Source organism: Monodelphis domestica, chromosome 1 (assembly GCF_027887165.1).
Source record: "Monodelphis domestica isolate mMonDom1 chromosome 1, mMonDom1.pri, whole genome shotgun sequence".
NCBI lineage: Eukaryota > Metazoa > Chordata > Mammalia > Didelphimorphia > Didelphidae > Monodelphis > Monodelphis domestica.
Window position 1 is genome coordinate 292,769,895 of NC_077227.1, and position 15,768 is coordinate 292,785,662.

The 15,768-nt window shown below is 39.9% G+C and overlaps 1 protein-coding gene across 2 annotated transcripts; it reads left to right on the forward strand.

Moving 5' to 3' along the window:
- Nucleotides 1-11,404: 11,404 nt before the first annotated feature.
- BMP4 (bone morphogenetic protein 4) lies at nucleotides 11,405-15,397 on the forward strand. 2 transcript variants are annotated; one of them, XM_007473241.3, is made up of 3 exons: nucleotides 11,405-11,614; nucleotides 12,677-13,059; nucleotides 14,231-15,397. In XM_007473241.3, exons 2-3 carry the CDS (start codon nucleotides 12,684-12,686, stop codon nucleotides 15,085-15,087), a joined length of 1,233 nt encoding a protein of 410 aa, XP_007473303.1. In that variant the 5' UTR covers nucleotides 11,405-11,614; nucleotides 12,677-12,683; the 3' UTR covers nucleotides 15,088-15,397. The 2 variants fall into 2 exon arrangements, with proteins under 2 accessions (XP_007473303.1, XP_001362591.1); XM_001362554.4 differs by lacking the exon at nucleotides 11,405-11,614 and adding an exon at nucleotides 12,320-12,519.
- Nucleotides 15,398-15,768: the final 371 nt, after the last annotated feature.

The following is a 15,768-nucleotide window of genomic DNA, read 5'->3' on the forward strand; positions in this document are numbered from 1 at the left end:
TTCAAATGTTTTTTTAAAAATTCAAAATATCTGAAGCATTCACTTACACATACACACAGTGTAAGATATAGAACTACATTAGACTCAATAAGAAAATAGTCAAGGAGGTGGAAAGAAAAGAGAGAAGATAGGCTAGATGAGGGAATAATCATGAGCAAAACAAACTCCAACATTGTAGGGAGGTTGAAAGAGGATGAAAAGAAAAAGAATCGTTAAAAATCTGTCATCAAGGTCGGAGCAAAGGGAAGAAAAAGAGGAATAATGGAGAAGAAACACTTCAATTATAGATCATAGCCTACTCTTTCCTCACCTCCTTCTGCTTTACAAAGGGATGACAGTGTTAGGTTAAGAAAAAGATGTTAGAGGACAAAATGGAGAGAAATATACAACAAATAATACATAATCATGATTATGAATGTGATGAACTTGGCCATAAAATGTAAGAGGGTAGCAAAATGGATCAGAAAAAAGACTCCAATAATATGTTACTTATAGGAAACACTTCAAACAGAAAGATCCATATAGAATTAAAGTGAGGGGCTAGAGTTTTACTTACGGGATATAAAAAAAGAAAGCTGGGATAAACAATTAAAATTTTAAATAAGGTTATAGCGAAAATAGATACAACAAAAGAGGTAAGCAGCAGAATTAAATTATGCTTAAAGGAACCATTGACTTGATATGTACATTGAGTAAAATGATATCTAAATAATTAAAGGAAAGTTTAATAAGTCTTATTATTCACTATCTTCTTTAGCTCATGCTATTTCCTGTGTCTGAATTTTTCTTTCTGTATTATTCCCACTGCTAAAATTCTATCCATGTTTTAAAACTCAAATGCTATTTGGAAATATGTCTTGATCAATGACACATGTAAAGCCCTGTGGAATTGTGCATCAGCTATGGGAGAGGATTGGTGGGAGGGGAGGGAAAGAACATGAATCTTGTAACCATGGAAGAATATTGTAAATTAACTAATTAAATAAAATTAAAAAAAAATTTAAAAACCAAACTCAAATGCTATCTTTTCTATAGCCTTCCATAATTCCCTCTCCTTCCTACCCTTAACCTTACCACCTGCACACCAAGCTCCTGTGAAACTCAACTAGCTCTTTATATAAACATCTATAAATTCCTTGAGTTGTCCAATTGTGTCCAACTCTTCGTGACTCCAGTTGCAGTTTTCTTGACAAAGCTACTGCAGTGGTTTGTCATTTCATTGTCACTTTACAGATGAGGAAACAAGGTAAATGGGATTAAGTGACTTGCCTAGTGTCACACAGCTAGACATGAGGTCAAGTCTTCCTGATTCCAGGCCTGGCTAGCTGCCCCTAACTTAGCATCTAAGAATTGGAAGAAAAGGTAAAGTATGATAACAAAAGCATGTATTATGCTGCTTTGTCTTTTGACTATAAGGTTTCAAAGACTTGAACTTTGGGTTAGCCCAAACTGATTTCATTTACATATTATTCTATACCAGCAAACAGAATAAGTGAAGGCCTCCCCACAGGTTTGAGACGAGAAGAAGAAGGAAAGAACTGAAATAGTTTTCCTTCCAATTCTATTTCTTACAAAGACAGGAGGTCAAATGAGAAGACGGGGGAAACAAAGAAGATCGACTAGATGGAAGGTTACTTTAAAATGATTTTCATCTATCCAAAAATGTGGGATTGAAAATAAAAAACAGAAATCAGAAATGTTTTCCCTCCTTGTCCTATCCTTCTAATAGCTTCCCCTACAGAAGTTATATTTACTGTTACTATAGCTTTAACAGCTTGATAGAATGTAGAAGATTTGGTATTTAGGCCAGAAGTTTTGAGAGACAAGAGAAAAATAATGGAGATTGTTCCAGAGGAACTATGTAGAAGACAGAGAAAAGAAGCTGATAGAAAACTTTATATATGAAAATTTTGACACATGAAAAAAACATTATGAAGACTTTTATGAAGAGTGAGTCTAATAAGAAAGAGTTAAAAAGTTGTGGCTTGAGAGAAATTAGAGAAGACAGAAAATAAAGAGAACGTTTTTCTTGCCAGAACTGTTTTAATCTTTATCTTATAAAGAAATTGGAGAATTCTTTTTTTTTTTTAAACCCTTACCTTCCATCTTGGAATCAATACTGTGTATTGGTTCCAAGGTAGAAGAGAGGTAAGGGCTAGGCAATGGAGGTTAAGTGACTTGCCTAGGGTCACACAGCTGGGAAGTTTCTGAGACCAGATTTGGACCTAGGACCTCCCTTCTCTAGGTCTGACTCTCAATCCACTGGGCTACCTAGCTGCCCCCTAAGATGGAGAATTCTTGAGAAGATATTGATTTCTTGAGTGTATTGAATATTGCTACTGTGTCCGAGGTGATGAGAAGTCACCTGAAATTAGTGAGGGTTGAAGGTAGCTTTCTCACAGTTAAAGTGAAATTCTCTTTATAGCAAGGATTTTGTCCTCATGTTTGGCTCAAAGAGAGGCAGAATAGACAACTCTAGCTTTCCTCCTATCCTCTGCAATTTCTTCTACAAGGGAGACTTTAATATCTGCTAAGAGGGGAAATAGGAAGTTTAGGCCAGAGGACACTACTCTTCTCTACAACAGAAAGGGGATGGTGGATCTGTCTGCTCTCTTAAATATTCTTTTCAAGGTTATGATTGGGTTTGAGCTAACTTTTTATCATTTTGTCATTTTAGGGAATGGAGAAACCTATGTCTAAGCTCTATATCCAAGGCCTCCCCACCTAATACCAGTCCCATAATTAATATACGTAGCAAATGCAAAGAAATCCAAATTATAGCAAAACAGATATCAAGGTATATATCAGATAACACAGAGTAAAGGTACTCTCCCATTAGAAGTGAAATAACTCAGCTCATCCTGGATTACACCCAAGAGGAAATCCTGAAGTCTCTAGAATAACAAGCTGGGAATAGGGGCATGACAGAGCCTGCCAAATTCTCATACATCATTCTAGAATCTTTTCCTTCAGCAACCTGAAGTGGAGTTGGCCTCTTTATTTTTCCTCTGAAGATAGTAGTTGACTAGATGCTCAAAGAAAACTTGAAGCTTGACCAAATCCCAAAGGAAGAACTCTGAGAACTGAAGTTCTCTCCTTCTGGCCAATGCCACTCCACCTCTTAGCTGGAGTAAGACATTCATCTCCATAAATAAGGAGATAATCCCATTCCAGTGAACTTTGGAACAGGGCTACATATGTCTGATTTCATTGTTAAATAAATTGAAAAGCCAGTAACATTAACATTTATTTAATCCTCAGATTATTTTTTTAATGAATGAGAAATGGCAATTAGGACATCAATAAGGAAATATGCCCTATTGACAGATGAGTCTTGTTAAACCAGGGTTCCTGGGTAATATGTCATTATAGCTTCAGAGGAAGGTGATAATGGTGGTCTTAGCAAAAATTGAGCTCTATCCCATAACATTTGAAGATTTATTTTACCTGCAGTTTCTGAGCTTCAGGAATAAGACAGTTGTATTTTGATATTGAGTGCTCAATAATCATTTATCTGGTTACTAGAGCTGAAGCAAGTATATTGAAAATATATTCCCTGACATTAATACATTGCTGGTGGAGTTGTGAATTGATCCAACCATTCTGGAAGGCAATTTGGAACTATAACCAAAGGGTTTGAACTTTAGATTACTCCACCCTACTTAGTCTAACAAAATTAGGAATGTCTACACCCATACTTAAGGATTAAGTATCTAGGAGGATGGCCTATGGTAGACATGTGCTAGCAAATGACAAATCAGGAACAGCTGACAGACCCTTGTTCTAAGTCAAGCCTAAGATATTGTACATGTGTGATGCAGGAAAGTGATGTAAAACCGTCTATATATTTCACATCACTTCCTCTCTTGGGTCTCTTTGGCGGTGGAGAGGTGGCTGCTGGCAGCATCCTGAGCCTTTCTGCATCTTGGGTGGCAGCAGCTATTGTCTGGTTTAGCAGTGAGTTTTCCTTGATACCATACTGGAGGAAGCATAGTAACCTAGTTCAGATGAGGTGTCTTCTCTGAGCACTCTTGGAGTTTAGGCTGATTTTTCCTCCTTTACCTTCCAAACACTATCCACTTAGAAGCCTCTAATCTTCTTCAGAAATCTTGTGGCAGAGGACTTTGAACTCCCCCTGGCACAGGTCAGGCAGGAGAAATCCTATACTCTTTCCCTCTCTCTTCTCCTTGATTTCTTCCCTCTATATTGATTAAACCACCATAGATTTCCAAACTGACTTGGGTATTTTATTTGGGATATCCTCTGGTGACCAAAAATTAAGTATAGATTAGGTCCTGACCCTAAATTATTCTTACAAGGGCCCTAAAAGAATGCCTGACCTTTGATCCAGCCATAGCACTACTGGGTTTATACCCCAAAGAGATAATAGTGGAAAAGTCTTGTACAAAAATATTTATAGCTGCATTCTTTGTGGTGACAAAAAACTGGAAAATGAAAGGATGCCCTCTGATTGGGGAATGGCTGAACAAATTGTGGTATATGTTGGTGATGGAATACTATTGTGCTCAAAGGAATAACAAACTGGAGGAATTCCATGTGAACTGGAACAACCTCCAGGAATTGATGCAGAGTGAAAGGAGCAGAACCAGGAGAACATTATACACAGAGACTGATTGATATACTATGGTACAATCTAATGTAATCTACTTCTCTACTATCGGCAATACAGTGATACAGGACAATTCTGAGGGACTTATGAGAAAGAACACTATCCACATTCAGAGGAAGAACTGTGGGAGTAGAAACACAGAAGAAAAACAACTGCTTGATCACATGGGTTGATGGGGATATGATTGGGGTTATTAGACTCTAAACGATCCCCCTAGTGCAATTATTATCAAAAATATGGAAATGGGTCTTGTTCAATAACACATGTAAAACTCAGTAGAATTGTGTGCCACCTACAAGAGGGGGATTAGGGAGGGGAGAGAAAGAACCTGAATCTTGTAACAATAAAAAAATATTCCAAATTAATTAATTAAATAAAATTAAATATAAAAAAATGAAAATATATTCCCTGACATGGCAGAGTGTACTAACATAGCAAGCTGGATATTTTAAATTATGTTTTAATTTTTAATAATTAGTAATGAGTATTATTGTGAATCTGTATTATTATGATTATGTGGTAAAAATGGATGAGTGTTATTAGTTAGCAGAGAACATTGTATTATCTTATTAAAGCAGTGTTAGTATGAATGAAAGAAGCCAAGTGGTCTGATGAAGTGTCATTTCTACTTCTGCATCAGTAAGGGACCTCAGAAATCATCTAGTCCAAAAATTTTTCCAAGTGAGGCATCTAAGATCCAAGTAGGAAGTGACTTGCTTGCTCCATTATACCACTCTGATAGGGAACATTGCCACCTGTAAACTATAAAAGGATGGATAACAAGTTATTTGAATTTCTGCCAAAATTTCAGATGTTTCCTAGATCAAAGACAACTCTATCAGTGGCTGAGTTAAGAAGAGCAAAGTGAAGTGGTCAGTTTTTTAAAAAATAGTTAACAATGGTATAGAAAAAAAGGAATTTTTTAGTAGAGGTTGGGTAAGTATCCACTAAATCATTGCTGCTTTCACTTTTCCAAGAAAAGCTACTTTTAGGAAATGAAGGTTTTGCAAAAGAGAGATATTAGTAACAGTTCAAAAGAAAAAAGACAAGCTGCTTAATATCATAAAAGCATAAAATCTCAAAGGTAGAAGAGGCGCTTCTCTTCCTCTCCCTCCTTTTCTCCCTTCCTTCTTTCCTTTCTTTCTTCCTTATTGTGTGGCTCAAAGGATAACATTTCTAGTCTCTTCTCTCTTCAACTTTCTCTGAGGGAGACTTTCATTTCTGGCATGAAGGGAAGCAGAAGGTTAGGTCCAGAAGCCACTCAGCTCTCCTTTGAGAAAAGGGATACTTGGCTAGAAGCATATCTATCTGCTCCCTTAAATAATGTTCATTTAGGGGATAGGATTGTGTTTGAACTAACTTTTTGATCACTTTGTCATTTGGGAGAGGCAAGGGGAAACCCCAAGTTCTATTCCAAGACTTCTCCACCTAATATCCACAATCAACACACATAGCAAATAGCAAAGAAATCCATTTATCTAAATCATAGCAAAACAGAAATCAGAGAGGGTATACCTAGGAGAATATACCAGACAACATAGAATGAAGATACTCTCCCATTAGAAGTGAAAGTCCTTGACCTCATCCACTGGAAAACTCTCTGAAGTCTTTAGTGTAATAAACTGGAGATAGGGACATGATGAAGACTATCAGCTCCTCTTATGTCTTCCTAGACGCCTTCAGCATCCTAAAGTGGGATTGGCCTCTTTTATCTTTCCTCTGATAGCTAGAAACCCAAAGAGACTCAAAGTCAGATGGAGACTTGAAGTTTGAAAAGTCCCAAAGGGACTGAGAACTGAAGCTCTTTCTCATCCCTGGTCAACTTCACCTTGTTGTTTTTGTAGGGCAGGGCATTTATTTCCACCAATAAAGAGAGAGCCCCATACTAATGGGCTTTGGGACCTGAGTTATATTTTCTCCCCTTCTTTCCCCCCTTAACAACAAAACTTTTCACCTTAAAAACAAAATAGAGGAAAGATAAGAAAGAGACATACTTGTATCTTTTAAAAGGTACCTTGCGATTGGCACTATGTTGGTGGTGATTAATGGAAGGCCAAGCAAAGGGGGAAAAATTCTGATGTGAATGTAAACTTTCTTATTAGGCTTCTTATCCTTCATTTTGAAACATTCTGGAATCCTACCCAGTCAATTCCAGACAATGTCACTCCCAAAATTCAGGATTTATTTTTGTATATCTATGGGAGAGGGGCAAGAGGTTGAAGGCAAAATTCAGATCATTATGGATCTCATTGTATATATTCTAGTTCTGGGATTTCATCTACATACACACACATACAAGCAGTGTGGGATAAAGAGTTAGAGAGCTCACTTGCCTCAGAGTCAGAAAAACCTAATTTCAAGTTCAACTTCTGACATATCCTGGCCCTGCAAACCTGGGTATGTCATTTCTCAGTGCTCCAGAAAACACTAAGACCACAAATTACAAAAGTGACCTACCTGAATTGATAGAGAGAATTACCTTACTGGGAATTCCCTACCTTCCTCTACCAATTAAATCACAGGCCAGCACACACATATATTTAGAAATGCATTTGTATGTATATACAATACAATACACACACAAATACATAGATGTGTATAGATATACCTATGGTTGGTTGTCTCTCAAACTGAGGAAGATGATTGTCTTTGTGCGTTTTGGGGTACAAAGACACCTGTGCTTAAAGATTTAAGTGGAAAAGTCGATGCACAGAGACAGTCCCACTCTCTCGACGTTGGAAGCCTGGGTCCATTGGCATGAAAAGACGTTTCACCTGGAGACTTCCTCAGCTGCATTGGATGGCCGTGTTGTCTTTTGTGCTCCAACACGCCCTAAGCACTCCACAGTGCCTTGCTGCATCGCCATCTCAGCTGTTGAACCTTCTTGTTGGTTTCTTCCACCTGTTCCGCTGAAGCAGTCTTCACATGCTGGGTGAGCAAAGCCCTGGTTCACCAGGGGTCGATGACCCGATGGCTACCTTCACAAGGTTTAGCAGGCCTGTCGAAGCCGTTGCCCGGGGTGTGGCCGCTGCCGCATGCTAGCAGCTACTGGGAGCCACAAGTGAGAGCTGGGTGTCAGGTGAGGGTCTGAGGCTGGAGAGCTGCCCTAGAAGGGCACGACAAGCCCTCCATACCAGAGATATTACCCCTCCCTGAGCACCCCATACACCCCAGATACCTATATATATATATATATATATATATATATATATATATATATATATATATATATATATGCAAAAGTTTTTTAATAGACAGTGAGGAAGTCTTTCAGGTTCCAAACTATCATAAGTTACTCTTCTAGAAAATTTTGTTTGAAGTTCATTTCTCTGCATTTAGAAATAGTTTAACAATGTAAGGAGTACAAACCAATCCAACTGCTCCTTTCTCCATAATTTGATTTTAGAGGTGTTTCATTATCTCTAATTACGCAGAGTAAATTATGATTACTCAGTGTTTTAATAATCACTGAGTAGCAGTTACTCTAAACTTAGGGGAAGGCCAGACTGCCATGGGTATTTCTGGCGAGCAAGTAGACTAGTCTGTGCATGCTTTCTAGAACCAAGTTCTTTCTATGAACTTGACCCCCAGGTGAGCACCACAAGCCATATTAGAATGGGAAAAGAAGTATCAGAAGCACAGGTTTAGAATTAAGGCTGTCTTGGTTTGCAGGACTTTGGGGGGTTAGTTTGCCAGATTAGTGGATGTAGGCGGGCTCTCATATGAAAAGAGGGAGGAGAAAGCCTAGGAGAAGAAAGAAGGGGAGGAGAGACTACAAGAAGAGGAGGGGGTGGGCTCCGAGTGTGAAAGAGACCAAGAATTCTGAGAGGAGGATTGACTGAGAGAAACAAGAAGATGAAAGACAGGAGAAAGGGAGGGAGGGAAGTGGAAAGAAGATCCTAATGACACAACTTGAGTATGTTTAATAAGCAAGGCAATTTTACTTTAGCAAGAATTGATTGTTTGCCTGGTGAATGTTGTATCTCAATGACATGATTACAATTAAAGACTTTTAGACTCCTGTGCTCTGGCTTTCGGTTTCTTGACAGGTTTACTACAATATTTCAGACACACCTACATTGGAACTGCTCAACATTCTGCTACTCTGAAAACACCCGGTAAGCAATAATAGGATAAGGATATTGCAGGCACCTTCCAAGAAAGAGGTGGGGGTGAGGGTGGGGTGGGGATGGGTAGGAGAGAGAGAGAGAGAGAGAGAGAGAGAGAGACAAGAAAGGCTGTGAGGAAATTTTATTTCTTGCTCCTCCTCAAACAAGGTTAAATTAAATAAAAATAATAAATGTTTAAATAAGGGATGACTCCAGGACATCACGAACTTAGAGCTACAGAGTGCATTTCTGTCCTGTAGCTGTAGGTAGAAATTCATTACTTTGTGTATGAGGTGAAACTATTTATAAGGGTCTCTAAATATTGCTTCTTTGAGCACAAGGTAGAGTTATCTTTGTTCTGGGCTGTGAAACTACCCTCTCAATTGTGCTGGAGGAGTCACAGGAGAGGAAAGAGAGCTGAGATTTCTGGGCTTCTCTTGTAGGGCAGGAAGTGAGTTAGGAACCCAGGCTCTGAATCCAGGTTCTGTGGTTTGAGGGAGTTCTAAGCATGACCATTTGAGATCAGAGGAGAGCAAAGGAGAGAAGAAATTCTTTCGGGAAATTGGGAAACAACATACAGATTTAGGAGTTAGGAGATGTGCATGCCACTGTGCTTCTAAATTGAATGAGAGCATCAACTGTGGGGCTTTAGCAGCAGAGAACACTGCAGGTTCTTCCATTTTTAAACAAAAATGTATGCAAGTGGAAGATTTCCATTAACTTCTCACCCAAGGGAGCCACCAAGCAGTTTTTTTTTTCTTTTCTCTCCTTTGAACATCTGGGACTAGGGGAATTAGTTTACAAAAAAGGATGTTTGATTTCTGAAACCTCCCCTGAAAAATATCTACCAACACTTACTAAAGAAAGGGATTAAGGAGTTCCCTAACTAAATACACAGGCTTAAAAAAAAATGATTAGGAATGAATCCTGTTGATCTAGACTTTATTACTATTAAAACATCCCGGCCCCCTCCCAGTGCCCCAGTTGTCAGATTTACTAATGTTTTCTGAGAGATGTTGTTTTGGAAATAGTCTTCTATTACATAGTCCAATACAGAGAATTCTGGCAAATTGAGGAAGCATTTTTCTATTTTTCACTCCTCCATTAGGATGAGCTTGTCTTCTCAGTCTTTAATTATTCTGAGGGGCTTTTCAGGAATCCAGACTTCATAAACAGTTACTCTGTCCCTTTCCACTATTCACACTGAATTCTATTCAGGAGAGTAAGAAAACCAAAAAAGCAATAAAAGATTGATTATTCTTTTGAGTGTCTACTTCTAAATTGATGAGTAAAACTAGTCTGGATCCTCTAGATATCCGAAAGAGTATCAGTAAACTTGTTTCTTGGGTTAGAGCTGAGAGAGTGTGAATTGTCTGTTGTATGATGTCAAGTTATCTGGAGCTCTTTTCCTTTTCTCCAAAAGTTTTCTCTGGTTTCACCTAAGTGGATCATGAAAGGAAAGTAATTGTTTTTTTAAAACAGAAGCAAACATACTAAGTTAGAAGGAGCACAAAAGTTCAGAGGTGAAGAAAAGAAAGCCAAAGGGGAAACTGATACAGAAACAGAGTAAATAGTACCACTAAATTATTCTGGATGGAATGATATTGTTTTTTGTAAATGTTTTACTTTGCATGTGCTTGCAAAAGAAAAATTTTATATCAAACGTTGTTCACTATTCTTTAATTATAGGGCAGATGGGATGTAAGCTTTACAAATGAGGTTGAAATATGAAAAGTCACCAACCAAAAACGGAAAAAGAGTTCAGAGCATTTCTGAATTGGTCAATTTTTCTAGGGTTATGCCCAAATTAGAACAGGATGGTGGCACTGAATCTAAACCTGAGCATTGATGCTCCTTTAGGAAAGTCGATTCTACTTACTTTTTTTGGATTCAGGATATTCTTTTGCCAAGTTTCAATGAAGGAGGTGGCCTTAAGCCACTTATTTAAGAACCTTTAAGTAAAGAAAGTTAAGAAAATGATTATTTCCTTTTTTAGTCTTCCTACTCTTTATCAGAACTTCCAAGTGACCAGATTAGAAACCTTTAGTTTGTAGTAGGATGGTCTTAGAACTTGATGTCTGCTGTTGTTTGTCGGGATTTTTCTCTGGAAAGAAATATTTCAACTCTGATGGGTTTGTAAAACGAAATGGTACCAGTGTGTGTGTTCCTGTTTTCTTTCTAGAGAAACAACTCCAACACGAGAAACCTGGTGTCAGTTGCGTCCTATAGAATGCAATTTACCAGAATTCCCATTAGTTTGTTAAAAGGTACAGATGTTGTGGTGGGTATCCATTGGGTGGCACCCTTGAACCCTTGATGATAGGAGACTTCCTGAAATCTGCAGGTAGGGAGGATGGTCTCCCCCTTTCCCTACCCCCCCCCGCCCCGCCCCTCCCTAGATGCTCTTTGAATTAGCTGGATCCTTATGCGCTATAGTCCTGTAGGTTTTGCCTAGGGCTGCTGCAGAGCACTAACCAGAATCATAGCCACTAGTTCGGTTCCCGCAGTCGCTGGAGGCGCTACGATAGACTTTGGGGTGGGAAGGTGTACAGGGAGTAGAAGAGGCGGGGAATGAGAAGGATGAGGAGGGAGGGAGTTGGAGGAGGGAGGAATGACCCTCTAGCCTCCCGGGGAGGGACGAGATTCTCTGAGCGAGGGGCGGGGACTGTCTTCACGTGACTTTGAGAGGCTGGAAGAAAAACAGAGCCTGTCTGGTTGGGAGTCTCATTATATTCAAATATTCATTTTAGGAGCCATTCCTCTGTGCTATCTGGAGCAACGCACCACCTCGGCTCCCCTGAGCTTTTTGAGAAAGTTTGTTCAAGATTGGCTGTCAAGAATCATGGACTGTTTTTATATGCCTTGTTTTCTGTCAGTGAGTAGACGCCTCTTCCTTTTTTTTTTGACTCCGGGTCCCATTGATTTGTGCCCCAGCTTCTTTTCTACAGAGTGTAATTCTCTCCGTCTCTGATATGCAGTGTTATTGTCCCTAATTTCTTCTCTACTGCCTTTCTCTCTCCAGCACCAAATGCAAATTATTAAGTTGCCTTCAAATCTGGTGCTTTTCTAAGACGGGAAACTCAAGTGGAGAAAGGAAGGGGGAAATCGCCGCATATTTACCTCCTTTGATTCCCCCCCCCCCCCCCCGCCCCTCTTTGTGGAAAACCCTTCGTGTCTGAGTATGTTCAGTGTACTTTGTCAAAGCTGTTTGAGGGGGCTAGGGAGGAGCCCAGGGCACAGCCCACGGAAGTTTGTCTAGAGGCGATTAAGCGCTTTTTTTCTGGTCTCTTAAAAACACTTAAGCCTCAAAGTAAACAAAGCATCCAGCCTACTCCAAAGCAGCCTTCCCTGTTGTTGTAACTCTCTTGCCGCATCCTTTGATTCCAGCCCTCACCCTCTTAGCCTACCACTCCCCTCCACTGAGTCTTAATCAGCGGGATGTTCTGCTGAGGGGGAAAGGGGGGGGGGCGGGGGAATAGGAGAGGAGAGGAGAGGAGAGGAGAGGAGAGGGAAGGGGAGGGTCGGAGGAGAAAGAGAGCCCGGTGGCATTTCAAATCCCCCCCCCCCCCCCCTTAAACCTCTTCAATGTTAACTGTTTATCCTTGGACAAGCCTAGTTGAGATCATGGCTAAGATAGCAGCGGGGACAAAAAAAGATTAGCAGAATGGAGGCTATCCGATTTGGGGTTATTTGACTGTAAACAAGTCAGAACAAGTAATTACAGGGCAATTCCTGTGTTCAGAACATGCATGGCTGCAGCTGATCCGGAGTAGGGGGAAGGTGAGACACAAACTTGATCTCTGGACTGGTTATTAATCTTGGCCGCCATTTATGGACATATGTATGTGTGTGTACATATATGTATACACACACATATATACACAAGCACACATATTTTCATTTTTATCTTATTTATTTAATCCTTACCCCTCCCTAGAGACACCATGATTCCTGGTAACCGAATGCTGATGGTCGTTTTATTATGCCAAGTCCTGCTAGGAGGTGTGAGCCATGCTAGTTTGATACCTGAGACAGGGAAGAAAAAAGTCACCGAAATTCAGGGCCACTCGGGAGGACGCCGCCCAGGGCAGAACCATGAGCTCTTGCGGGACTTTGAGGCTACGCTGCTACAGATGTTTGGGCTTCGTCGGCGGCCCCAGCCTAGCAAGGGCGCTGTCATCCCCGATTATATGCGAGATCTCTACCGGTTGCAATCTGGAGAAGAAGAGGTGGAGAAGGAGCAAATCCTGAACATCACCCTGGAGTATCCAGAGCGTTCTACTAGCCGGGCCAACACCGTGAGGTGTTTCCATCACGAAGGTCAGTCGGAATGTCCTATTTCTAGATGAATTATCCTATTTCTAAAAGAAACTCTCAGTTTAGAGTAGGGAAGGGAGAAGGACAAGGCCAGGGAAGAAGAATGTATAAAGAAATTTAAATAAAAGCCCCCAACCACATTCTACTTTACCCATACTATTTTAAGATCCTGAATTGAATACCAGAATGAATTTTACTTCTTTGAAGACTGAGAGGAAGGAGATTGAGGGAAATAGAGGTAGGTAGAAGGAATGTCACTGTTAGGAAAAGTTTTCTGATTTCCCCAATACTTGTTCTTTCCTTTCCCCATCCCCATTTCAAAGTTATCCCTGCCAGCTTTTCAAGCAGTTTTTTTAAAAGTACCTACTGAATTTAATACTAGAGCTGTGTGTATTTGTAAATTTTGTTCAATAGGGGCCTTGCAATTCTATCTGAATGATTCCTAGTTGATGTTTCCATTCCAGAGTAAATCTGAGTTATTAATCGACCAACATCATTACAGCATTGGCATTTTATTTTCCCCTCTGTAACATGATCAACAAGGCATGTTCTAGGTTTCTTAAATCGATGGGGAAATGTTTAGCAATACTGGAAAATTGAAGCAAAGGGGTAGTTTGTATATGTATTTCTTTTACCTCTTGCAGTATCTTCCTCACTCCTTATTTACAGCCACCCGAAAAACAAATAAACAGACAAATATGATAAAGCATGTACTGAAAACCAAGAAGTTTTTAAAGGATAGTCTGATCATGTTGAAGTCAGGAGCTGACATATGGAATTTTTAGAAGTAAAAAGGAAGATGGGAATTGCTTTCTGTTCTTATGTTTCATAGCTGTATTTTTGCCCATTTGGGAGAGGTGCTAGTTTTAACGAAATAGCTAAATGTATATGTGACCTTAGACAAGCCACTTAACCCTGTTTGTATCAGTTCCTCATTTGTGAAATAAGCTGGATAAGAAAATGGCAAACCATTTCAGTCTCTTTGCTAAGAAAACCATAAAAGAAGTCACAAGGAGTCAGACATGACTGAAATAACTGAAGAACAACATATCCTCAAAATATCTGAACAGCAGAGTTCAACCTTTAGTTGTGCCTTGAGTTTCCTTTTGATTCTCCCCTCCTAAGAAAAAAAAAATTGAAGCATTCTTTTTTCCTTTTCCCCTTATGTGCTTAGAACATCTGGAGAGCATCCCAGGGACCAGAGAAAACCCTGCTTTTCGTTTTCTCTTTAACCTTAGCAGCATTCCAGAAAATGAGGTGATCTCTTCTGCAGAGCTCCGGCTGTACAGGGAACAAGTTGATCAGGGCTCTGACTGGGAGCTGGGTTTCCATAGGATCAACATTTATGAAGTCATGAAGCCCTCAGCAGTGTCTATGCCCAACAGCCTCATTACTCGACTACTAGACACCAGATTGGTCCATCACAATGTGACTCAGTGGGAGAGTTTTGATGTAAGCCCTGCAGTCCTTCGATGGACTCAGGACAAACAACCTAACCATGGGCTTGCTATTGAGGTGACTCACCTCCACCAGAGAAGGACCCACCAGGGTCAGCATGTCAGGATTAGCCGATCTTTACCTCAAGGGGTTGGGGATTGGGCCCAGTTCCGACCCCTTCTGGTCACTTTTGGCCACGATGGCCGGGGACATACCCTGATCCAACACCGAAGGGCTAAGCGAAGTCCAAAGCACCATCCACAGCGGCCCCGAAAAAAGGGCAAGAACTGCAGGCGCCATCCCCTCTATGTGGACTTTAGTGATGTGGGCTGGAATGATTGGATTGTGGCCCCCCCAGGTTACCATGCCTTCTATTGCCAGGGGGACTGCCCCTTCCCACTCACTGACCACCTCAATTCCACTAACCATGCGATTGTTCAGACCTTGGTCAACTCAGTCAATTCTAGCATCCCTAAAGCTTGTTGTGTACCCACAGAACTGAGTGCCATTTCCATGTTATACCTAGATGAGTATGACAAGGTTGTACTTAAAAACTATCAGGAGATGGTGGTAGAAGGATGTGGGTGTCGCTGAAATTTGGGCAGCTCTTGCTGGGAAGGGGAGAGGATGCACAAATGCACACACATACACATATTCCCACACACCCTCTCACCCAGCCACCTACCCACACACAGACTACTTCCTTATAGCTGGACTTTTTAATCTATTTTGAAAAAGAAAAGCAACATCCTAAACATTCACCTTGACCTTATTTATGACTTTACGTGCAAATGTTTTGACCATATTGATCATATATTTTGACAAAATATATTTATAACTATGTATTAAAAATAAAATGTCATTATTTTAAAGGTAAGCTTTGTTTTTATTATTTTCTGTAAAACTGCTTCCTCTTTTTTCCTGCCCCATATTTTTGGGATAGGATTTGTGTACAATATATTATTAGGACCAAAGTAGTAGAATGGAATGATGAAAAAAAATCTTTTATCAGGGGACTTGAAGGAAAGGGAAATGAATTGAATGGTTCTGAAAGAATAAAAAATTATTTTTATTAATGAAATATTTAACATTTGTATAGTGCTTTATTATACTGTTTATAAAGCACTTTTCTCACATCACTAAGATAGTAGTGCAACTATTACTTACATTTTATAGGTGAGGAAATGGGCTCAGAAAGTTAAATCTGACTGAAGGTTTAGGAGGTTAAGCTCCCCTTTCAAAAATCACAGGTGGAGTTTGAACTCAGAATTTCTT

What these genes read in the sequence shown, in the direction of transcription:
- BMP4 (XM_007473241.3), top strand. Translation starts at nt 12,684, where the DNA reads ATGATTCCTGGTAACCGAATGCTGATGGTCGTTTTATTATGCCAAGTC. An exon ending in GAGGTGTTTCCATCACGAAG is followed by an intron (nt 13,060 to 14,230) that starts GTCAGTCGGAAT and finishes TTATGTGCTTAG; the next exon opens with AACATCTGGAGAGCATCCCA.